The 25,901-nt window shown below is 33.6% G+C and overlaps 1 protein-coding gene across 1 annotated transcript; it reads left to right on the top strand.

Moving 5' to 3' along the window:
• Positions 1-668: 668 nt before the first annotated feature.
• Positions 669-24,976, top strand: LOC132755270 (kelch-like protein 26). Its single transcript, XM_060746110.1, has 4 exons — positions 669-731; positions 12,212-12,376; positions 19,374-19,470; positions 23,412-24,976. Exons 2-4 carry the CDS (start codon positions 12,242-12,244, stop codon positions 24,944-24,946), a joined length of 1,767 nt encoding a protein of 588 aa, XP_060602093.1. The 5' UTR covers positions 669-731; positions 12,212-12,241; the 3' UTR covers positions 24,947-24,976.
• Positions 24,977-25,901: the final 925 nt, after the last annotated feature.

Here is a 25,901-nt window from a genome sequence, read left to right as displayed (position 1 = left end):
TAGATCTATAAATGTTTAAACCTTAGCTTAATTAATAATGAAAATATCTAAATTGATTCTTTTACTGTCTTGGTAATCTTTTCTTTTTTCGAGGAAGGGGAGTGGGGTTCGGGTTGGGTCGTTTAACTAGAATAACGTGTAAATTTATATAAAATCGTACGTTAATATTTGTATACTAAATTCTAAATTCATACTAAATGCATGATTTGTTGTTAAAATAACTCTTTTATAGATTTTAAGACAAATATATGACGTAACCTTTTATCACGTACGTTAACGGAAATCAACTGGAGGTCCGAAAAGCAAAGCAACAGTTTTGTATACCAATTGGGACATAAAAATAATTCCCATGCTGCAAGTGGAGTGAGAAATCATGTAAATCACGACTTTAATCAATGAAATTACATGTATACATATGAAGCTATATATAAAGCCATGTAACTTTAAGCCGAAATGTTTGATAATATTCCATTAAATAGAAATAATTACAGTTGTATATTTAAAGATATTGTCAGCTGAAGAATAGCAGGGACATCATCCCATGCATGTCTGGCCTTTGCAGATAGCTGTTAAAACCTGAGTTTAGGAAGTTTCAGATTAGGTTATAATAATGTAAGGGAAACAACTCAAAAGACATGGTGTGATTTTCAAGGGAGACAAGTAAGCTCTTCAAATTGGAGGGATATGTCTGGTGTGGTAGAAGCCTGGACGAGTCTTATTGAAATATTCAGGTAAAGTAATGTTTTTGATATTTTATATATTCAATTCTTGTCTGATTTGAAACATATTTCAGTTCAAATCGATACTTTTATGTTGTCATTCATTATCTTCACTCAGAACTTTTATAATCCGCTCCAGACACAGTGACCTAGATTTTTCCTCGTGGTTAGACAGGTGGGTGGGGAAATGATACGCATTTTTTTAGGAATGGGGCTATTAGCAAAGATGACATGAAATTTGCAATTCATAATATAAAAAAGTAATATGATATTGTATTGTAGAAACTTTATCGTCAATGTTCCTTTATATTATCAAGCGGTATTTGTTCTATGAATTAAGTAGGTCATGTTTCTGTCCCATTTAGGACATTTAAGCTTGAAGTTGAGTGAGTTAATAGTAAAGATATATTATAATTATTAATCATTTACTAGCTGAAGTTGTGGCAACCATTTATTAAGTAACTTCTTTGCTGACTTGAGCAAAAAAGAGACATTATTTTTTTTTTGTATTGAATTAATTAATTAGCTTTATCAGCCTACCTGTTATAGTCAGACCTCCCAGTTACATGTATCATCAGTCTTGATTGTTCTGGAATATCATGTAGATATAATTATGGAGGTCTTGTTAAAGAAACCAATACTGGAGAGATAACTCTGACACTTAATCACAGATTTTTTTTTTGCAATATCATAATTATCTTCATTCATATATAATTATGACCTATAATTCTACATAATCCAAATCCAGTTCAAAAGAAAATTGGTAAACCGTACCTGGGATTGATTTTATTCATTAGATATTTTCAAGCAGGTCACATAATATTCTACAGTTTTGCTAGGCATGACAAATTTGAAAGCTGTGACTTACCCAGTATTGCCCAGTAATACCCAGTTTAGAGAGTATTGCCTGGGAAAACACGTGTTTTACCACCTGGGTTTTCCCGGGCGGTCAATACTTTGTCAACCCTTAAAGTGCCAATTAAATCTGAAGTTCAAATTTACAGTAACTCAAAGGACAAAAACAATTATCTTAAACAAGCAGTTTGAGTCTGTCTTCTCAAAACCACAACTATTAAACTTGAAGCCATACATGCCATACAATTATACATGTGGCCGAGGGATTTGAGTTGATGACTTCTCATCCAGTTACCTCTCTGGCGTGGGTTCGATCCCAGGAAGATGCTTTGGTAGTTAAGCATGGAGCAAGGTACTCTAGTACTGGTGTAACTCTCCAGGAACGATGGTTAGGAAATTACCTGCTATATGACTGAAATACTGTTGGGAAAAGGTGTAAAATGAAACAAACAAACAAACAAACAAACAACTATACATGCCTGAAGTAATATCTCCCCCCTTAAAAAAGCAAGGATAATTGCATTTTTTGTTTGTTACTCCGACACACTTCAGCTGACTGTCAAGGAATAATCAAATCAATGCATGACACAATTATCCTTCGGTAAACCTGTCAATCAGTGTCAGAATTGCAGGCACTTAACCAATGACAACTTCCGATACTGAATGCGTGACATATCAATTTTTGTATCAGGGTTCGTACAATCTTAAAAAGTGCTTAAATTTGAGTCCCTTTCTTGAAAAGTGCTTAAAATGTAAAAAGTGCTTAAAAGTCCTTGAATTTGATTCCTTTCTTGAAAAGTACTTAAAAAGTGCTTTAATTTGCTGAAAATATGCTTGAAAATAATTGAATGATATAATGTGGATAAAAATCAGCAGTTAAATAAATGAAACAAAATGATCAAATTTAGTATCAAATTCAATGAAATGTTTGCTCACAGTAAGAGTAAGTGGACAAATTGCATTTGTTGGAACTAATCTGTTTTTGATGCACCCTTTGATGTTCTTTTATAAAACCTTAAAATTTTGGCCAGAAAATGTGTATAATTCAAGAAAAAAATGGTGAATAAACTATCCTTAGGTTGAATATTGTGTTGATATATGTGCAACAAATGTGCTTAAAAATGGGAATACTTGCTTAAATAGTGCTTAAAAAGTCCTTGAATTTTGGATTTGGAAGTCTTTATGAACCCTGTGTATCGACATGTAAGGCCAACTTTGGTGTAGGTGTTGCATCTTTAAAGTTGTTAAAGGGAATGATGCAGATAAAAAATAATGATCAGGCACAAGAAACTCAAAGAATCACAGATAAGCAATGTTTGAAACTAGCTTTGTCTCACAGTAACCGACAAACTCTGAGGAGGGATTGAAAGGGGGGGGCGGGCGGAATCCATTTCAACTCTAAATTTTTAAAGAAAGAACACAATAAATCATTAAATTATTAAAATATAATCACAAAACAGTCTATAATTCTTCATAATACAAATGTAAACTTTTTAAAGTGAAAACCAGATATGAAACTCCATTACTGATATTTCCATGAAGAATTCATTGCAGATTAAATTCCAGTGTAAATATTAGACATTCTACACTTTCTTTGTATCAAGAATTTGAATTATATATTAAGTAAATAAAGAAATCACCTTATTTATGACTTAAAATAGCATGATATCGGGGCCGGCAATATCTGATTTTGACTTACTAGTCCGTTTTTCTCTATAGCATTTCTTAACTTGTCCGTATAGCATCTATTATATTAAGTTCTTGAAAATTTCCACTTGCCTCGAAAAAAAGGCGGGGGTGGGCACGTCTTTATGAGGGAAAAGGTTAAGAGTATGGGTGTAAACCAGAAAGTTCTGGATCAACTCATTTCTGCCAAACTGTAGCCAATGGGTTGTGGTTGAAAGTCACAACTCAGACGAGACCGATTGCCAATGTTATCTGTTGTCCCCCAGGGCTGAGTCATTGGATGCTGTTTGTTTCTGGCATATATCATTCAATGACCTGGTAGAAATTGTCAAAAGTAGAAGAAGGCTATTATTTTGTGGATGACACTATAGTTTACTTAACATTCAAGTGACAATCAGATATGGACAAAGATTACAAATTGCAGTCTTCGAAATTAACGCCAGTCCGAGGCCACTAAATTTAGCATCGGTCCGGTGATTATTGCAAGGTTGGTGGTCCGACGGGCCAGTAGATTTTTGGCCGTGAAAAAATATTATAAGAAAAATTCAACAAAATAATGAAGCAGGGCTCTCTAAAAGATTGATATTTTTGCCTTTTTTGCAAATGAAACCCATCAATTCTGTCCTAAAAATTCAAAACACAGCGAGAGATGTCTAAATTGTATTGAGTAATGGAGGCCGCCATTTTTTCTTTGATATTTTCCGTACCGCACCGTACAGTTACGGAAATTAAACCATTGTTTATAATGGTCATTATTTACCTACGATTTTGTGATAATTGAGTTAAGTTAATATTTTGTGTGAAAGTGATTTGTTTGAAGCAAACTGCGTTGTTCATGTTCAATGCTAGTCAGTTTTGCCTTAACATTTGGTCCTTATAAATTTATAGAGCTATCAACTTATGGTCCAGAATACAAGAAGTATTTTGCTTCTTTCAAAATTAACAAGGGAAGCATGATAAAGTGTTTTCCTTTACCTTTACCCATCAATTTATTACCTATCTATGTATTTGGTCCGGCTAAAAATCACCAGGTCCAGTAAGATTTGAAATTTTACTGGCCCGAATGTCCTGTGCTTTTTAAAGTTTTTCGTGAAGACTGAAATTGGCCTCATTAAACTGGAAATTTGGGAAGGGGACTTGGCTTTTAAGCTCAACCCAGACAAGTGTGAAATGCTTTGGATCACCCTACCATCAGTAACCATCTTCCCTTATACCCTTCATAATGAAGTATTAAAATCTGCTGAAACTGCCAAGTACCTTTGAGTATCTTAAACTCGGCCTGACACATAAATGACATCACTTCCATAAACTGGTGACATTACTGCATGCAGCCCATTTCTAGTCCCCACAAGTATGTTGTTTTCTTGCTTTAACCTTTCACTCTTTTATTTGTAAACTTTTAACTTTTAAACAAAGCACCTTACTAGGTATAACATGGTTTTGAAATTTTCAGACAAGCGCCTCCCAGTTATAATATAGGATTACATGTAGATATAGATGCAAGTTACAAAAATTTATTTATGGAAACTCTGGAACTTGTTAAAGGTCATGAATAATGTATCCAAAACATATGTTTTTTTACACACCAACAGTAGATAAAAGTCAACACTTTCATATTTAAGTCAAAAATAGTGTTAGAAATACCGAAAAACAGCATCAATCATTTATTTTTATATTTGATAAGTTTTTCTATTTTTGTTGATAGACAGACATTAGTCTGCGTCAGCTGAGACGGAGTTTTACGATGTGTTTGCGTACTCGACAGTTTTTTCAACATACGTATTTAACACAGAAAATTGCCTCTACTAAACCCTTAAAAAACTCTTCAGTTATCAAACAACTAATGTATAAAACATTTGAAAATTTAACTTATGCCCCTCACTACTTTGGGTTCGAATCCCAACAGGTACTTTGAATTCTTTCATGTGAGAAGGCTATCCAGCTAGCTTATGGAATGTTGGTGGTTCTACTGTACCTTAAGTATTATATAAACAGTGATTAATCTAGATGTGCGTCTTGCGTAAAATACGCATAAAAATCGAAAAAGACGCACAATTTCAAAATATGTGCGTTCAATTTGACGCATGCAAATCAGGTAGTTTATAATCCAAAATATCACGATTAGTGATTTCTATGTACCGTTTGGTCAGTTGAATAATTTTTCAATTTCTTCAGTTGAATAATTTAATTTCCGATGATTACAGGTGCAAGACTAATCACCCATTTGCTTGAAACGCTAAATCCCAAGCAATTGTTGCTTGTGATCGGTAACCGCCCATTATTGGCATAAGCCAATCAGAGCGTCCATTTTGCATGAGAATGGTGAAATTTGCAGAGATCTGCCTGCGCCATTGGCGCTAAAAAAAAAGAATGGCACAGGAAAATCGTCAGCAAAGGGCCAAGGGCGCATCTAAAATCTGTGCCAGACCAGGTACGTATTCACATACGTACCTGGCCAGACTTATATTGTATGTTATTTAGTCATCTAGACAAAACTGGTACCAACAGCAACAGGTTACCCATTCCCCTGTAATTACGCATATTCTTGAGTTTGTCCATTTCCTTATAGCATTTTTGCAAGTTATTATATACTTACCTAATCCCTTTCCCACACAGATTCTTATATTCTACTACCGTAAACAGGGCTGGGAATCAAAACTGCGTCGTATCCTACAAAATGTAAACAAACGCCGCCATCTTGGAACGAAAAACGTATGTTTTTGTTTATAACTTTTTTTGTTGGAACTGACTGAAAACCAGATATATGTATTAACACGCTACACTATTTTCCGCTTCGCTTGGTATATGTTGCTTGCGCAACTATTTTGTAAAACAAAAGTTATAGCGAACTTGCATCTCGAAGCGGGGCAGAATTTTTATGAAAATGTGTGGATACGACGCAGTTCATATTGCTTTATCTATTGTTTTTTCCTTCAAATCATTTATATATTCGTTTCAGAGTTCACCATATAAATTGAAATATAATTTTGCATCATTTACTAAAATTTCATTTAAAAGAGATGTTTATTTTCATAGAAAATAATGATTTTTACGAAATGATACGACGCAGTTGAAAATAAAATATGATACGACGCAGTTGTATTTTTGGCAGTCTTTTCAACAGGGATAATTTTGGCAAAATATTTCTATTTTATGGAATAATCACTTGCGCTAGATAAAAAAACCAGATCATTTGCGATGCATAGCAATGTTCTGTTGCTTTTGATTATTTAGAATACATTGTGTCATGTCCAATATAACATTTAATTTGAAAGTTTACATTGCGGAAGCTACTTTTCAGTTAAACATGAACATGTTACCTTATTGATCATAATATCTGAAATAATTTCTTATATTTTCCTGTAGGTTCAATATTATCCCTAATTTTTTCGCAAAAAATATAGAAATCTATTAACTTGAATTTATGTTGGCTAGCTACCCTCTAAGTTAACTGTGGTTCTGCATGTTCTGGGTAATAACTGCTTTTTTGTGGTTTGTTTTCAAACTTTCACTCTACACATTAGCTTTACTAAGGGCGAGGACCTCAGGTGCGCCTTTGTGCATTATTTCAGGCAAAATGTTGCACCTGCAGAGAACCATCGACATTTTGAAACTAGCTTGATAGGTTTTCCACACGGAAGAATAAAAAGAACCTGGAGGTTTTCGAATTCATAGCAGTTCAGTTCAAGTGATTTGAATTCAGTAAACATAAACAGCTCGGCCACGGTCGGACACACCTGTCTGATTTTTTTTTTCAACAAAATTTGTTAACGTCAGCTGTAAAAATAAGCAGCTTTTTTATTAACTTCTGGCGTAAAGTTTTAAGATTATAAATATTTGAATTAATTATAAAGAGAATAACATTTATATTTCTTATTTCGGTATATATGACTAGCAGAGAAATTTTCAATGTAAACGGGGGGTAATCCTCTGTGAAGTCATTTTCTGAAAACCTTTGTTTAAGTTTTCAGGCAATTCATTATCAAATAAAAATCACACTTTAGTATGAAGGTATGTTAAGATGCCATGTCTCTAGTCTGTTGAAAATTCGATGCGATAATCTGACCTAAACTTTCTGTTCAATATAATTGTGAAAACTTCTTCAATACTGTTGAAAGATCATATCTGCCTATATCTGTATCAAATTTATCGGTGCACAGCGTGAAATACCTTTGCAAAACGGTCACCTCCTTTACAAAATAATCTGTAGTTGTATCATATGTAGCTCAATTTTGAAAATTTAAAGTTTTTTAATGGAGAAGAATGATACTTAAGTGCAAATATAGAAAATACATTCCGTAGACCTTTCCTCATCGGCGATAAAGACATGCAATACGACAAAATCAGAAGCAAAGTTTCGCGGCGCTGAAAACGGAACGCATAACCTACTTGCAAAAATATATTGTAGCTTAACCATTTATAATATAATTTTACAAATTTAATGTTCAGTTTTAAATGATAACGCTCATCTGTTCTCATCGATTATTAAAATCGGCACGTAAAAGACATAAGTAATAACGGAATTGACGGAAATTGTTGCTAATTACAAGTAACAAAGGTAGGCATGCAATTTGCGCATAGCTCTCTTCCGATAGCAAGAGACCTTTTCAAATTTTGTAATTCTTTTTTTTTCTCTTTTTTTTCTTTAAAAGGTCATTCCTGATTAATACAAGTGCAGGGTCAAGGAGAGGTTACACTGGAATCAAAAATAGTAATCACTCCCATTTCGAACTCACAGGAACAATTTTAGAAGCATGCTAAGGCAACACTGGAACACGTTGTCATATGGGTGTGCGATCTTGTGTGTCAAGTGTTTCAATGTATAATGCATTTGATACAGCTTTTCGGAATTTGTAGATGCTTATGATATGTATTTAAATGCGACTGAAAAATGCAGCCTTAATAGAATTGTATTACATTTCCATTTTTATGGAACCAATGAGTGACCTCTGCTTTTGACTTAAGTTTTGTAAACAAGAAATGTTGTTGGACGTTATTAGCATACCTAGCACATAATTTAAATAGTTTAAAACCAATATGCAGCCTGCAATGAAAATACAACTGCGTCGTATCATAATTTTTTTTTCAACTGCGTCGTATCATTTCGTAAAAATCATTATTTTCTTGGAAAATAAACATCTCTTTTTAATGGAAATTTAGTAAATGATGCAAAATTATGTTTTGAAGTTTATGGTGAACTCTGAAAACGAGTATATAATTGATTTGAAGGAAAAACGATAGATACAGCAATATGAACTGCGTCGTATCCACACATTTTCATAAAAATTCTGCTCCGCTTCGAGTTGCAAGTTCGCTGTAACTTTTGTTTTACAAAATAGTTGTCTAAGCAACATATACCGAACGAAGCGGAAAATAGTGTAGCATGTTAATACATATATCTGGTTTTCAGTCATTTCCAACAAAAAGAGTTATAAACAAAAACATACATTTTTCGTTCCAAGATGGCGGCGTTTGTTTACATTTTGTAGGATACGACGCAGTTTTGATTCCCAGCCCTGGTAAATTTAATCCAATAAAGCAAACAAAAATCATTTATCTGAAAAAAAAGTGTTGCTGTTTTTAGAAATGCTGTAAGTTACAGGTGTGTAAATTGATTTCCCCTAAGGTCACTCAAGTCCATGCGGAGTGTAAAAAAAAGAAAAAGATGTCTATTACGTCATCAGAATATTTGACAGGGTGATTAACCAATCAGGGAAACATTGTGCATGGCTTTTTTTCATGATCAAAAGGTCTGTCTGTGTATGCTTTCTACACAGAGGCAAACAAGGAGCAATTAAATTCGTCAGTATGTATACAGTGTGACAGGAACATTTTGTGCAAATTACGAACAATTAAAGTGGATAATGCACAGTATTAGACATAAGTAGTAAGAAAATATAAATTATGCAAATTAGATTTTTGAGCAATCAATAAAAATTGTTTTGCCTGCAATTAATATTAGTACCAAAAATAACTTTTTATACACTTTAATTACTTAATTGCTTGTTATAAAAACATGCAAAGGATTAGTCCTTCCATTTCCTTTTTTTACATTTTGACGTTTATCGGAAACTGCGAAACGGATTTTACCCATGCAAAAAATAGCTTCAAATTCGCGGTTACGTCTAAATATTTGGACTTGTCAAGGATCTGCTATTTAAAAAAAATTCTGCTAAGACGCATTTATTTTGCTACATGACTCATTGATTTTGCTAAAGGACTCATTGTTTTCAAACATGTGCGTCATCCGACGCATTGTAAGGAATTTCTAGATTAATCACTGTATAAATGTATGGAAGGGCACATTAGGTCTTCCTCCAGCTGACCCGAGCTGTATCCACATAACTCAATTCTTCTTTTGCAAGAGTTACCCCCCTTGCATTCTTTTTTTTTCTCCAACAAAAGTTTTTGGAAATTTTTAGCGTGAAAATGAAAATTTGGCAGTTTGACCAGTTAGAAAAATACCGATTCACAAAACACATATAAATTTGTGTCTATTCTACTCATTGTACTCCAAATTTTATGTCGGGACGGGTTGTTTCTTGAATTTGTTGGAGAGATTTGGAGTTTACTCCTATATTTCGATATATCTACACAGTTAATTCCCCTTTGTGCAGTTTTTCTTTTTTCCTTGTCCTAAATAATAAGTTCAATATGACAGCTCATTTAAATCAGTATATAAAATTACCTTCACAGGCTTGCAGCTCTATTTTTCCATTTTTCCGATAGCTGTTATTTATAAAAACAGGTGTGAGTGTTCGCTGTTAAAGAGCATATATAGTTTTATTAATAAGTTGGTGAAAGTGAATTAAAGTGCGATGCCAGTGCAACAGAAGGTATATTATGATTTATGTGAAAAATGTATTTCTGTGCGTTTACTCAAATGAATAGCTGTCACAGTTGAAGTTAACACGTAAATACATGAAAGGAAGGTTTTAAGTCTTACTCAATATTTATTGGAACAAAATTTTATGGAGAGGTGTTAATGAAATATAGTTTTGATAATGTAGAATTTAATAAAATCAGTGGTTGGGTTTTAAGGGCATGTACCAGTTCCATACTTTTGACGGACAGACTAAGGCTGTCATTGATGGAAAATTTTGAATCATATTATATCAAGAGACAAATAATATTTGATATCGACTATATATCGACTTTGACAGTAGATATAGTGAAAACCATTTAAATATGTGTTATAAATTGGGATCATGGTGTTATGCATGCTTGTATTAGACATTACAAATGCTACAAACTAACAGAAAGTTTATTTTTATGTTATTTTTGTCACTGATATTTGAAAACGGAGTTTAAAGTTCAAGTTAGTCAAGAAAACTTGAAAAAAGTGACTTCTTTCATTTGGCAAAATCGAGAGGTATATTCACTTACAGAAATAAATAAATTTTAGCTTGCATTGATATTTGAAAATGACTATATCGAATTATCGATTGTAATTGTATCAGATGATGAATATTAATGATATATCGATATCGCGATATTAAATGACAGCCTTAGGACATACCCATACTTTCAATGGTTCTTCAATACTGACCACACAGATGTTATTTAATAGTTAAATTTGCAAGAGTCTGGAAACAAGAAGATATGAAGTTTTTTAATGTATCACGCAATGTTAACAAATATCTTTCTATTTAGTTTCTTACATAATTATATAAGTATTTTTATGCAAACTCTTTTAAGATATGTCTTAACCTTTGTTTATACTTGTCAAAAATACTTCTCGTTAACAAATATTTTTTATACTCTAAGTTATAAGTATTTTGAGGCAAACTGTAACTTATAACACTTTGCACAACACAGTATCTGAATGACAATAAATTGTATGTATACAATTTTATGTTGAATAAAATATATTTAATGTTATGTTATAAACAGTTATGTTATGTTATGTATTAGGGCCAGTGTGTAGTCATGGCCAATTAACACAGATGTAATTGTTTATTCAGTCAATTTGTGGCATTTTATATTTGATTTAATTAATTTGTAGATTTGGCGTACACAGATGTACTCATTAATTTAATCAGTTTCTAGATGTGGCCAACACAGATGTTAACATTTACTAAATCAATTTATAGATGTGGCCAATACAGATGTTTTTGTTTATCCAATCAGTTTGTAGGTAACTCCAACACAGGTGATAAAATTTATAGACTCATTTGGTAGATGAAGTCAATGCAGATGTTATTGTTTTTTTACATGCAATTAAATTGTTGATATGACCAACTCAGATGTCATTGTTAATTTAATTAGTTTAATGATATGGCCAACACAGATGCTTCCAATTATTGGATCAATTTGTAGTAGCGGCCATCACAGATGTTGTTGTTTATTTAATTAAATTTTAGACATACTAGCAGACACAGATACTATCAATTAAGGGTGTAACGGTTTACCGATATATTGCAATATGAAAAAATAAATTTTGTACCGCGGTACGATTTTTGGAAAACCGGTATTTTATTAAAATCATAATTTTCAATTAATTGCCTTCTAATTTCATGCATTATTTAATATTGCATAGAAATTTATTGGCGCCAACGTAATATAAAAATACCCGACAACTAGTACACTTAAAAGTCAATAAGCGGCGGCATATTTTACATCAGCGGCCCGGATGTGAAAGGTCACACGCAACTAGTTTTGTTTATCAAATTGTGTGACAGTCTTTACTTTCTATTTAGTCCTTACATTTTTATTAAGTTTTGACTAAGAATATATACATAAATATAATAATATATAATGTTACTTCATCTTTACATCAAAACATATACACAACAATACGTATTGCAATATATTGCAATACGCTTCTGCAACATGGCAATTATATTGCAATACGGTTTTTGATGTATTGTTACACCCCTACCATCAATATTTGAATCAATATGTATAAGTGGTCAACACAGCTGTAATTGTTTTTTTAAATTCAATTATAGATATGGCCAACACAGATGTTATAGTTCACAATGACTGATTGCCGAGATGCTCAGAAGGTGAAAGCAGACAACTATGGAAGTGCAGTCTTACACAATCTTGATAAATTACGCGAGAGGTCGGAACTTTGCGACTTTAAGGTGTCAGCAGATGGGAGAGTGTTTGAGGTGAGACAATTTTCATATAATTTTTTTCATGATTTTATTTCAGTGTAATTTCCGACAAAATTTAAGATATTTAAGGTATTATCCTGCCCGTAATCCTGGTATATGACAATTTTTCTACCAGAAATTAGGAAAAAGGCTTTTGGGAATTTCAGTGGCAATTTTTTGTCAAACTGGGAAAAATTAGAGAGTAATTTTCTCAGTGTCACAATTGGTTTGACTGTCAGGCAAATTCTCTAGGATATGCAAAATTAAAATATGCTTATTTTTTCCCAATTTTTGTGTCGCCTTGAAAAGGTGACATGTAGGGGTTACTTTTGTCGGCAGCATCGGCGGCGGCATCTGTGTCGTCGTCGTCCCCTAAAGCTTGTCCAGAGCATAACTCAGTCACTATACTATAAGTCTGATTGACTTCAAACTTGGTATGCATGCTTCTTTCAATAACCCGAAGTGCAGTGCACAAGGACCGGTACTCTGCAATTCTTATTTTTTGAGTTATTGCCCTTTGTTAATTTTCATACTTTAATTTTGTCCGGACCATTTCTCTTCAACTAAAAAAGCTATGGACTTGAAACTTCATAGGATGATAGATCTCATTAAGAAGAAGTGCAGTGCACAAGAACCGGTACTCTGCACTTCCTAATTTTTGAGTTATTGCCCTTTGTTAATTTTCATACTTTATTTTTGTCCGGGCCATTTCTCCTAATGTATAAAAGCCATGGACTTGAAACTTCATAGGATGATAGGTCTCATTAAGAAGAAGTGCAGTGCACAAGAACAGGTACTCTGCATTTCTTATTTTTTTGAGTTATTGCCCTTTGTTTATTTTCATACTTTAATTTTGTCCGGGCCATTTCTCCTTAAGTATAAAAGCTATGGACTTGAAAACTTCATAGGATGATAGATCTCATTAAGAAGAAGTGCAGTGCACAAGAATCGGTACTCTGCATTTCTTAATTTTTGAGTTATGGCCCTTTGTTAATTTTCATACTTAATTTTTGTCCAGGCCATTTCTCCGAAAGTATTAAAGTTATGGACTTGAAACTTCATAGGATGATAGATCTCATTAAGAAAAAGTGCAGTGCATAAGAACTGATACTCTGCATTTCTTATATTTTGAGTTATTGCCCTTTGTTGATTTTCTTACTTTATTTTTGTCCTGGTCATTTCTCCTCAAGTATGAAAGCTATGGACTTGAAACATCATAGAATGATAGATCTTATTGATAAGAAGTGCAGTGCACAGATATGCTGCTCTGCACTTATTATTTTTTTAGTTATTGCCCTTTGTTATTTTTCATATTTCATTTTTGTCCTGGCCATTTCTCCTAAACTACATTGTTCACAAGGCGACACATCCGACTCGCGGAGTTCTAGTTGAATGTACTGATTGAAAAAATTTATCAGTGCAGGTGAGGATCAGCGAATGGATATACATCTTGCAAACAATAGACTTTTTAAGTTTATTTATAAGTAGTTGTTATTTGTGAAACAAAAGACGATTCATATTGTTACTAAGAATGACAATTTTTGATCTATATGATTTGCAGTAGCGTGGGAGTCAAAAATAGTGAAGATCATGCTAAGTGTCAAAAGTTTCCCTTTTAATATATAATTCAATGCAGTATATTTTATGTAGGTGTTTTATGGGTTGGAAAGTTATTTTTGTGTGCACTTTATGGTAATACTATGTTATTATATTCTTTGTTTAAAGTTCAAGGAATCTCGCTAGTGACTTCGGATTCTTTCTTGTGAGGGAGCTTTCTGATTGAGCTAGCTTTTATAGAATGTTGATAGTTCTACTCAAATACCCATTTGAATGTTGATGGTTCTCTTGAAAGTTCATAGTTATACTCAAAGACCCACTCAAATGTTGATAGTTCTACCCAAATGACCCAAGGTCTTCCTCCACCCATTAAGCTGTAAGGTATTCAACCTTTATTGTTGTGACATAAAGCCAAGACAAAAAAAGTAAGTTCAAGGTCACATTATTGGTAGGAAGAACCTTACAGTTTTTCATTTAATATCGTAAAATCTCTTAATTTATAGGTGTTAAGCTATTATGTATGACATACTCATTTAAATTTTGTCTTTGAATTTTGAATATTTTCTGGACAGATGTTATACAACCTATATACACATTAATAATATCTGTCATATTTTGCGGTTCGGATCGGAATATCCGTCCCAAGTGAACCGCCCATGGGGCGGTAACGAGGCTTGCCGAGTTACCACCCATGGGCGGGTGACCGAGGGACGGATATTCCTATCCGAACCGCAAACATATGCCAGATATTTTTTCTTGCATATTCTACCGTATCCCACTATATTTTTAATACTTTATCTTTAATTTCAATAGAAATTTATATCATTACAACCGTAACTATTTTCTTACAACAGTGTATGAATTACAACTTCATTCATAACGGTGAAATGACGTCATCCTAAGCGTGCCATTGTACAGCACGCGACTCATCTGGCACCCCCATGCCAGATGAAATTTCCGGCATGGGTAAAACTCACGGAAATGTCAGTCTGATATGCAAGAAATATATATACTTATATATGTTATACAACTGATGCTAAACTATTTGCGTATAGAACTAACGTACATATGTAAGATTTGATGGATGTAAGGTATTACTTACCATGTTCTATTCTAAACAATATGCAAATATATCGGAAGATTGTCACTTTTTTCCTCGGATATTTCTGAATCCAATACATGTTTGATCATCACATTATGCCATGTACATAGTCTGTGCTTATACTTATATTGAATGAAAAATCTACAAGAAATCTGCTATGCAATAAACTTGAACAGAGTTCTCTCAGTAGGGTTTCTCTATAACTCAAGTGTGGGTTATGTTACTGTGTCACTACCCAAAACAATTGATTATTCTTGTTATTTAATGCTAAAATCACTAAATGAAGTTTGTATGTCTTATCATCGGCAAGCAAAAATATAATTATTTTTGTATAGACATGGATTTGGCTATAATTGTTTTCTGTGATTATCTAATATGATGGGGCGTCTGTGGCCGAGTGGTTAAGGTCGTTGACTTCAAACTCTGGTGCCCGTTCGTGCCTGAAATAAAGCATGGTAGGGCACCTTGAGGTCTTCCTTTACCAGTAAAGCTAGAACGATGTGATATGACCTATACTGTGTCGATGTGACGTAAAACACAAAACAAACAAACAAACGAAAATCTAATATGATTGCTACAGGTCCAATAACTCTGAGTAATGTTTTTACAGAGATATGCTTTTGTTAGTGTCAAGCACTGAGAATATATGGTCGTGTGCCCTGTGTTACGGATAGTTTTTGTTGTAGCTTTATTCAAGCATTTGTTACCATTACTAAGTTTATCATACATGTATTAGATAGACAGTTCCCAATTCAAAGCTGTGGTTAAGTCCATTTTAGAAATTTAGCTTGCCATACTTACGAGATAAACTGTCATGAAATTTTCATTGATGGTAAATATGTTTGGTCATCAGTCCTGGTATTCATGATTGAATCTTTAACAAGGTTATAGTGAGATTTTAAGGGCCAATTTGAGGGTTAAAATTCGGCCTCATTCCCTTTCAAAGAAAGTATATATTTTTCCCCTATTATTGAAAAAAAAACAACCTCCAAACCTTTTTTGTAAAAAATATTAAAAAAGTAATGGTATTATGTCACAATTTTACTTACAATTTACTGTTTAATCCACCTCTATATTACCGGCGCAATTTTTCCCCTCTCCAGGGACCCTTTAGCAATTCCCCTAAAAGTGGAAAAAAAACTCTTATATTGTGTGGCATTTTAAAATAGATTTTAGAGCAAAATGACAATTTGACAGAAAAGTGAAGGTTATACTTAGATATTAAAATAGAACATCAATGCTAGATCATGTCTGGTCATATCAGTTTTAATTCTTTGTCATTCATTCATGGATGCTTCTTGAAATAATGGAGCACACTGACTGATGATGTAAGAAAATGCTTGTTAATGTTTCTTTATTTTGTAACTCTATTTATGAAGTAATCATTTAACCTTGCCCTTGCTGGAAGTCAAAAGTTGTGTCCCTATGAGAGCAAATTTACCAGTTTTTTCCAGGGATTGCAAAGTGGATCCCCTGATAATTTTTTGTAAAATTACTAACAGTCTAATAAATGAAACTTAATAAGACACATACAAAGCTTTGTAATAATGCATTACACATTATTATATTAGTTTTATAAAGATTTTTGACAGGTTCTTTGGTCTTATATAAACTGTTGTTTGGAAATATAACCCAAGCTCAGCTACGGAAGGGTCAAATTTCAAACAACCATTTATATATGGCTATATAATCTGTAGGAAATATTTATAACTAATTTTTAATACAGCAAGCATCAATCAATTTTAAGAGAAAAAAGTAATATTTTTTCATAAATTGATAGTAGCTTTGTATATAGATCTATATAAATATCATGATTATTCAATGAAAAGTAGCGTAACAAACATCAAATTACCTTTGCCACCAATCTAGAGCCAGAGGAGCTTGCACATCCGTGGCACTCGGACTTTCTTTAAATTCTAAAATTTCATAAATCCCATGATATGAAATGGGCGTGTCAATTTAAGAAATTCAGCCGATTAAAGCTGCATGCTTCCAGAGGAGTCATAATATTTCAAGAAAATCAAACTTGAGAAAAATGTTCTAAGATTTTAATTAAGGTAAGTACAAAGATTCAAGATTAAAGTAATCATTTGCATATTATGTGTGATTATTGACTGATATTAAAATATTTAGTACCATACTGATATTGAAGTATTTAGCACCATATTCCTACTGCAATAGTCTTCTACTTTGTGACTAACAGTGAGTGAGTCAGTAAGGGCTATTTTTGAATATTTTTGCTTCTGTTTGGTTAATTTTACGAATACTGTAAGTGCCTTTTGCAATGTGTAAAATTACTTTCTTTGTTCACTTTTTAAATAAATATATGAGTACTTGCAAAAATTTTCATGAAAATTAGCATTTATCTGTAGGCATCCTGCTTTAAGGGTTAATGACTAACATTATCCTCATGGCAAATGTTTGTATTTACATTAAAACATTAATTTTAAAGAAAAATAAGATTACCTTCAAACACTTACGATATAATTTTTTAAAATTTACTTTGATTAAACTGGTATTAAGATCCTGGTTAAAGAACTGATATTTTCTCTCTAATTGACCAATTATGTATAAATAATGTTGTTTTGATCTGAAAAAAAGGCAAATAAAGCTTTTAAGAAAACTCTGTGGGGATTTTTTTGACATTACTACAATAAAACGTCTAAACTGTTTTATTTGTAGTGAATAAAATCTTATGAAAGGGAAAAAAACAAGTGCATATACGGTGTTTTTAATGGTATTTAGTCATTAGATGTCAGTTGTTTCTTTGATTACGCAACAGTTAATTTCCTAGAATTGTTTTTATAACTCAGCATAACTGTGCGATGAATGGTTTGTGGGTAATTATGAGGATGTGGCCCTTTGAAATACCTATATTATCATGTAGAGACAATAATTGATGGGTAACTTTAATGTTATATAAAAATAGAAAAAAATAGAGGTCGATATTGTTGAGTTTAGTTATGAAACATTGAACTTATAGGTGTTGTAAGAGTGCTTATGCACCTTATATTTGCAGAAGCACAATTAGGATGCATTTTAAGACTGAGTCTGCAGGGTGAAGGATTTTATAAGTCGTCAGGGTTTCTGCAGATGTAAATGCGCAAAAGAAGGTGCATTAATGCTGTTAACTATGTCAACTATCTATATTTTGTATAAAGAAACCATATTGCAATACTTTTCACATGCCAGTGGGATGTCATTTTGAAAGTTATGTTTTGATAAAGAAACTACCAGGGCTCACATTAAGCTGATTTTACATCAGATTGTGAAGCATATTTAAATCTTGCAACCAAAGGCACATGGTCACAAAAATCTATCCGTCCGTGAATTTGCAATGTCCAGTTGTTTTGCAAGAATGCAGATTATGTTTTTATGACAATTAAATGTAAGACTTGCAATTTGTGGCATCCTGTTGAAAAATTCAAGAAAAAAAATGTGCTTACTGTCTTTTTATGTTAATCGCAGTTTTCACCTGCTGAAGCTCAATAAAGAGAGCAGCAAATTTGCAGTTCTAGGGTGGGTCGTGGCTGGTTCATTCCTTGGAAGAGGCCAAATTGTTCCATGGAAATTCATCTGATACATTGAGTCTAATGTTCATTTGTGTCCGAGTGCTTATTCAGACATCATGTGGTAGAAGTCACAAATCTGTTCCTTGCGGAGAAATTAGTATTCTCTGGTTGGTTATCTAGGAAAACTGTTAGTTGGGTCAACAGCAGATATATTATTAAAAGAAATATGCTTAAATCACAGTATAAACAAACAAACAAGTGGTCAACATAGGATATATAATTTTAATTTTATTTAATATTTATGTGTATTATACGTGTAGGTGATGTAATTTTAGGTACTTTTGAATTTCAGATTTATATGGAGCTCTCATAGATCAAAACAATACAATGTATCGTCAGTATATTTTTGCCAATCAATAATCAATATGCATTTGGAATTATCAATAATTTTGACTAGCTGATAAAATTCACTTCAAACATAATTATACAGAAGCAAGCCTGGTGTCCATGTATAAAACTATGCTGTTGTTTATGTAATGGTACTGAACTAATTTAAACAGGTCCATATGTGAATTATAGAACAGTAATGTTAAGTAATAATAAAGATATATCATCAATATTTGTCATCCGATATTGTTATATATTGTTTATATGCTTTGCAATGGTTCAATACAGATCAACATTTAAATTTTGTTTTGTGTTTATAACAGGTGATTTTTCTTTTAGTACCAGTTGTTACCAGTAATAGGTGATGTATATATTTGTTGTTTGACTATCATAGGTGATTTTTCTTTCGTTTCCTGTTCAACAGTTATAAGTAATTGTTGATTTATACTTTCAGGTCCACAAATGCTTGCTTGCGGCAACTAGTGATTATTTTAGGGTCATGTTTGGAGGGGTCATGACAGAAAGCAAACAGAACATGGTAGACCTAAAAGGTAATTCTGACATGACTTGTGATTTTGTCGCATTTTAAAACACAACATTAGAAGAAAATAATTGATGTGTTTAATACACAATATAAGAAGAATAATTGATGTAAAACTGCCAATAATTTCGTTGTGATTAATCATGAAATCCTTTCTACGGTCATTCCCACTGTACCTCTCCTCTGGTATGTACAGATGTAATCAGTTCCTTGCGAAAGTGAAGGCAACTAGTACAGCTAAACTGCTTGAAAGCCTGCCCAGGAAGGATGCTGTGGCTGAACTGTGCTCTGGTAAATTCAATATGGCTTATAACCGTGATCTTGAGTGAACACCACCACATAAATATATAATATATACTTGTACTTCTTCTGATAAAATAATAATTCATCATAAACATTGGCAAACATAAATAAAGCATTATTATTGATATTTTCCTTTCCTGTAATGTTTTCTTTTCATATTATGCTAAAATAACATTTTACAGACACAAATGCAGCGAGTTTTGAATTATATCTTTATCTATTTCGTTTGATATAATGTATTATAAGAATCTACTCCATTCATAACCAGCAAAATAATACCCTCCTAAGTACCCAATTTATTTAAATGCAAAGAGACAGTGTTTTTTCACCTTAAATAACAGAGGCCTATAAAAGGTCTCTTCCAAATAGAAATTTTTGTTGAAATCATGCAGTTTTCCAAAAATTCTGAACTTCTACTTAGCAATAAGTTTTTCCAAAAATCAAGAGGCTAAGGCTTCTTTCCAATTAAGTGAGACAAACCACTGACAGAAAAACCACTCTGAGGCCCATGGCCTTCATGGTTCATATTTCTGACAGTCAAACTCCAAACCAGTGTTTAATTATTATAGCCAATAAACACTTAGATGAATAATCTTTCTTAAAAATGTACTTTTTATCCGGTCAGTAGTGTTTTGGAAATTATTAATTTTTATTATGTTCCCCGAAAAATTTCGGGGGAGCATAATATTATAGTCGCCGGGCTGTCCGTCAGTCTTTATGTACGTTCCGAATTAATATCCGGCCCATTACTTTGTTATTTGAAGACGGATTTTACAACTATTTCACAGAAATGATAACCATATTGAGACAATCTGTCGTGCACAACATTTGGGTTGCTACCTTGAAGGTCAAGGTCACAGCATGACCTTGAAGCTAAATCGTGTCCGGCCCATTACTTCGTTATTTGAATTCGGATTTTACAACTATTTCACAGAAATGATCACCATATTGAGACGACGTGTTGCGCCCAACATTTAGGTTGCTACCTTGAAGGTCAAGGTCACAGTATGACCTTGCAGCAAAATCGTGTCCGGCCCATAACTTCATTATTTGAAGTTGGATTTTACAACTATTTTACAGAAATGATCAACATATTAAGACGAAGTGTCACGCGCAAGTCAATAGATAGATCTCATTGAGTAGAAATTTGCAGTGCAAAGAACAGTAACTTTGCCTTGCCTAAGTTGGAATGATCACACTTTGAACTTTGTCTGGGACATAACTCTGAAACTACAAAAAATATACTTTTCTGCGTCCAAAACCTAGTCGTGGAGCATTACCCAATTCAACCGACTCTTGTTTTTAAAGAAACTTCTTGAAAAGCATATTAAAATAAACCTTTCTCTAATAATGAAGTCATATTTCTCTTAGGGATGAAAATTTCACTCATCCATCTAAATTTATTAGTAGAATTTCAAAACAAATTAACTGTAGGATCAGTATAAAAAGTACAGTCAAACGTGTATTAAGCGACCGGGCAAGGGAAACACCAAAAACGGTCGCTTAATGAAACGGTCTCTTAAGACAGTCAGCATGATATAAAAGTCAAAATTTATAAATGACATCTTTTTTATTTGATGGGATTGTTTTTCAACTTCATTTTTATATAAATATTGAATAATAAGTACGCATGTAAAAATAACGTTCTGATATTTATTGACAAAACAGTTTTGATCCATTACGTACATGTTTGACATTTTTTCCAGAATTTTTTAACTTCTCCGTTGTTTTCCTTGTCTCCAACACGAAAACCCTATTAGTGAAGATGTTTTCTGTTGTGCAATTTTTCATTTGATTTAAACAAACTACATCTATTTGTTACGATTAATTTAATGGCTGATCAAGTTCAAGGTCAATTCAATGCAGTCTAAATGTCAACAAGCGAAGCGTATACACCATCTCAGTATGGGCGGAGCGTTGCATTGTTTATCCGATATTATTGGATAATACACGTCACGCGTATACTTAACTTCATTTGCATACGCTAAAACGGTATGGGAAATAGAGTTTTTCACACGTTTATTGTTGTGTTTTGATTGCTGACACTTGTGACATAACGAGGTGGCGTTCTCTAAAAACACAATTACTTGACAGGTAAAAGTGGTCGTTTAATGAAAAGATTGATGTAAATTAGGTGACTAATTAGCGGTCGCTGGTCGCGTTGAGCAAAAGTCGCTTAATACATTAAAGATATAGAGAGAAAATGATCGGGGGGAATTTAAAGTGGTCGTTTAAGACAAAAGTCGCTTAATACACGTGGTCGCATGGGCAAGTTAGACTGTAGTAGAAAAATATAGACTTCTTATAGAATTTAGCAGTTAGTCAACCTTCAGGGAAAGTCACAGGTTTTGATCCCTGTCGCCTAAGTGCCCTGCTTTGCATCCAGTGGCATTCATATTTAGATTTTTATACAATATTAATAAAACAGAACAAGCAACAGGTTAAGTTTTAATATATGTTTATTTATGAGAAACCTACGTTCCGAAAGAACAACATGTGAACAGTCTGGCATACATAACTGAGTTCATGAAAACTAAGGTGATGTTCACATAAGCAACAATTTTTTTTTTAATCAATATTGCATAAAGGGAAGTATTGTTATGAATATAATGTATAGCAGTTTTTGTTAAATGCATAAGAATTACAGTTCATTCAGAAAACTGATCGAGATGTTAATAGTACACGCTGTTCTATTTACTTTTCTCAAGTGATTCTTTGTGATTTTGTGATACATTTGTTAGAACTTTGTCTTGAATGTGTTTATTATTAGCAATATATAAGTGGCTTCTGATTTTCATTTATGCTATTTTGTCAGCTGCATTTCTCAGTTGTGTTTGTAAGCACCAAGCAGTAGTAACCCCGACTCCCCCCCACCCCCTGGTATATAGCAGGCACTTTTACCTTTAGATTAATAAACCCCTCAAGTTGAAAGGTCTTGCTTTATTTAGACAGGCAGATGGTTAAATCCCCTGTAAATTCCCTGTCACTGTTACTGCTAGTTTTGGCACCAAGTTACCCACTCATTTAGAAACAGATGGAATATAACAAATTCATTTCTCATAAGATGGTTGACTTTAGATCACTTTCCTGTCACTGCTGTGGGTTCAAATCCTGCCAGGGACTATGGATTCTTTCATGTGTGGAAGCTATCCAGCTAGCTAACAGAATGACTAGGTGGTTCTCTACTAGGGTGCCTGTTTGTGCCTGAAATAATGCTTAGAGAGGCAGCAGATCCCTTAATACTTCACCAGAAAAACTGGAAGGTTGCCATTTAATGTTGGTGGCATTTGAAACCCTGCAATAAAAGTAAATAAAAGTATAAAAAAATGAACTTATTAACAGTCACAATGTGTTCTTGGTCTGCTTTATTAATTTGTCTCTTGTCAGCAGCTACTTTGTTTGACACTATCAGCTGTGACTTATTATTTTTTAGCGTTACCATGTCAGCGCTACCTTGTTTGACCAGCTCTACCATGTATATTTAATGTACTTGATAATTTTTCTAACTAGACAAAACCATTAAATGAAGGGGAAAATTTCAAATTTTATTTTCCAAAGTGCATTTTTTAATTTATATATATTATTTATACATGTATAATATGGTGTTTCATGCCTTATTTTATATTTGGTATTATCTGTGATTTTCAGGTGTAACAGCCGATGGTCTGCAGTATGTTCTGGACTTCATCTATAGTGGCGAGATGCGTCTACATTTCGACAATCTCACTGAAATTATCAACACGGCCAGTCACCTGCAGGTGCAATCCGGTCTTGATCTCTGTAGTTCATACATCATCTCTCTCATGACCTTCGATAATGCTGAAGATTTTTTAAGTATCGCAGACACGTATTCGCTGGATAAAGTCCTCGAGCACTGGGACCATATGATTCAGAGCAACTTTTACGATTTCAGCCAGACTTCTCATTTTCTTAAAATGAATACCGAAACGTTGATAAAGCATATATCAAAAAATAAACTTAGAATTTCGTCAGAATATAAATTGTTTCGATGTGTCGAAAAATGGTTTTATTTCAATAATACAAGAATCACCTCTGATGCAACGTCCATTTTGAATCATATACGATTTCCGCTGATGTCACAAATGGAGTTGGCGTCTGTTCAGGAAAGTGATGTTATTAAAAGGTGTCCTCAGGGAGTACAATTCGTCGCAAAGGGTTTCCGCTATCACATGGAGAGTAAAGATGGACATCCTAGTATGGAAGTGGTATCTAATCTCAGGAGTGAATCCCCTTGCTTAGTTTTTGTTCATTACGGATCATCATACATACCCTTTCAAATCACTGCTTACGATAGTAGGACACGCATGTTTTACAGATTATTCTCAGATGTTAACGGGAGTAGAGACTGTCGCGTGGCTGTTATTGATAACTTTACGTATGTTTGTCGGGTTGTTGACTTTGGGGGAGGGAGCTTAATGAGTTCGGTGTTCAGATTTGATCCGAGGCATTTATGTGGGCAAGAACTGCGACCAATGAGAAGACTAAGGCTTGATTTCGCACTTGTCTCTGTTGGGAAATTTATGTATGTATTTGGAGGATTAACAGACCAGTTTGCAATTCTAGACTCGGTTGAAAGATACAATGTTTTGACAAATATGTGGGAAGACCTACCTCCCCTTCATTCAGCAACACATTCCCTGGCGGCCATTAAGTATGAAGATAAAATCTACCTCACGGGTGGGGTCGTATTATTGGGACCAGAACGGCAGGCCATGAATACCTTTATTTGCTACCATACTACCTCTAGGCACTATGAGAGTAAACCAGGGATGTTGTATGCACGTAGGCTTCACGATATGATCTTAGTTGGTGAACGGGTTTATGTAATGGGCGGGATTCCTCGAACAGGTACCCCTCTTCATGGACAAATTCCAATAGAATATTATAGCCACATTGCAAATCAGTGGACACTGTTATCCAGTACACTAAGTGGAAGATCTATTGGTCATTATATATATTTTGATAACAAGGTATTATCTTTAGGTCACGAGCACCACAATGCTACTGAGGACGAGGTGTGGTCGTACAGTCCGGACTCTGACACCTGGGCTCGTCACATAAAAGCACCTCAGAGGATGAGTCTCACGCAAGCAATGTGTGTTAAACTTTTTGTGAATTTTGGCGACGAAAAAGTGAGTAAACTGTATATGAAAGAGAAATGACTACAAAGGAAGATTTGCTTGTGCGACTAAAAAAACACCAATTTTTGTTTTCAATAGTATTGGGACGCACATTTTTAGGCATTCCCCGGGGTTTTCCCGCATTAAATGAAAATTTAGGTTTCTAATTTTTAACTTTTAACCCCCATTTTTTTAAAAATGAACTTAGCTACCCTTTGTTCATTTTGAAAAAGTAAGGGAATTTTCTATCAAAAATCAGACAGCCTACAGTATAAATCTAGGCTAGCCTAGGCTGGCTCGATACCAGGCTAGGGGATTGTGGCAAAGGCATGTCTTTGTGGTCTCAAATAGTCAAAGGATTAACAGAAGAAAAAAAGAATGATGTCCTGTGATTCACTTAAAAATAAAGAAATATTGTTGATGCAGAGCATTGTTTGAAAATTGTTAGTCACCAGCTACCATACTGTTGCTACTACATGTATATATAATACATCAGGCACTGACATCAAGCTTTTAGTATACATAGAACATGTAGGGTCTGCTGTTAAAATTTTCCTTAAAATAATTTGTAGACTTAATGCTATAACGGGTTAAGTCCTTCTAACATTAATAGGGGTTAACCAGTTGTTGTATTAAGTTGACAAAATAATTTAATAAAAATAATCGTATTATGAACTTTTTTTATTTTAAATTTAGAGTTACTGTTGATTTTTTTTCTGTGTATATATATTAAGATCTAAAAATTGTGAAGTTTTAACCACCAAGAAATGAAAGTAATTAGGCTATGCCACCAGCATAGGGCAAGGCCAGTCTGCACATCCATGCAATCTGTACCGCCTCTGTGGTCGAGGGGTCAGAGTTGATGACTTCTAATCCAGTTACCTCTCTGGCGTGGGTTCGATCCCCAGGAGATGCTGTGGTAGTTAAGCACAGAGGAAGGTAGTCTAGTACTGGTGTAACTCTCCAGGAACAATGGTTAGGAAACTACCCGCCTATA

This window comes from Ruditapes philippinarum, unplaced genomic scaffold, assembly GCF_026571515.1.
Source record: "Ruditapes philippinarum isolate M1 unplaced genomic scaffold, ASM2657151v2 ctg6396_1_1_1_1, whole genome shotgun sequence".
Classification (NCBI taxonomy): domain Eukaryota; kingdom Metazoa; phylum Mollusca; class Bivalvia; order Venerida; family Veneridae; genus Ruditapes; species Ruditapes philippinarum.
This window is presented reverse-complemented; position numbering and strand designations above follow the sequence as displayed.

What these genes read in the sequence shown, in the direction of transcription:
- LOC132755270 (XM_060746110.1), top strand. Translation starts at nt 12,242, where the DNA reads ATGACTGATTGCCGAGATGCTCAGAAGGTGAAAGCAGACAACTATGGA. An exon ending in CAGATGGGAGAGTGTTTGAG is followed by an intron (nt 12,377 to 19,373) that starts GTGAGACAATTT and finishes TTATACTTTCAG; the next exon opens with GTCCACAAATGCTTGCTTGC. An exon ending in GAACATGGTAGACCTAAAAG is followed by an intron (nt 19,471 to 23,411) that starts GTAATTCTGACA and finishes TGTGATTTTCAG; the next exon opens with GTGTAACAGCCGATGGTCTG.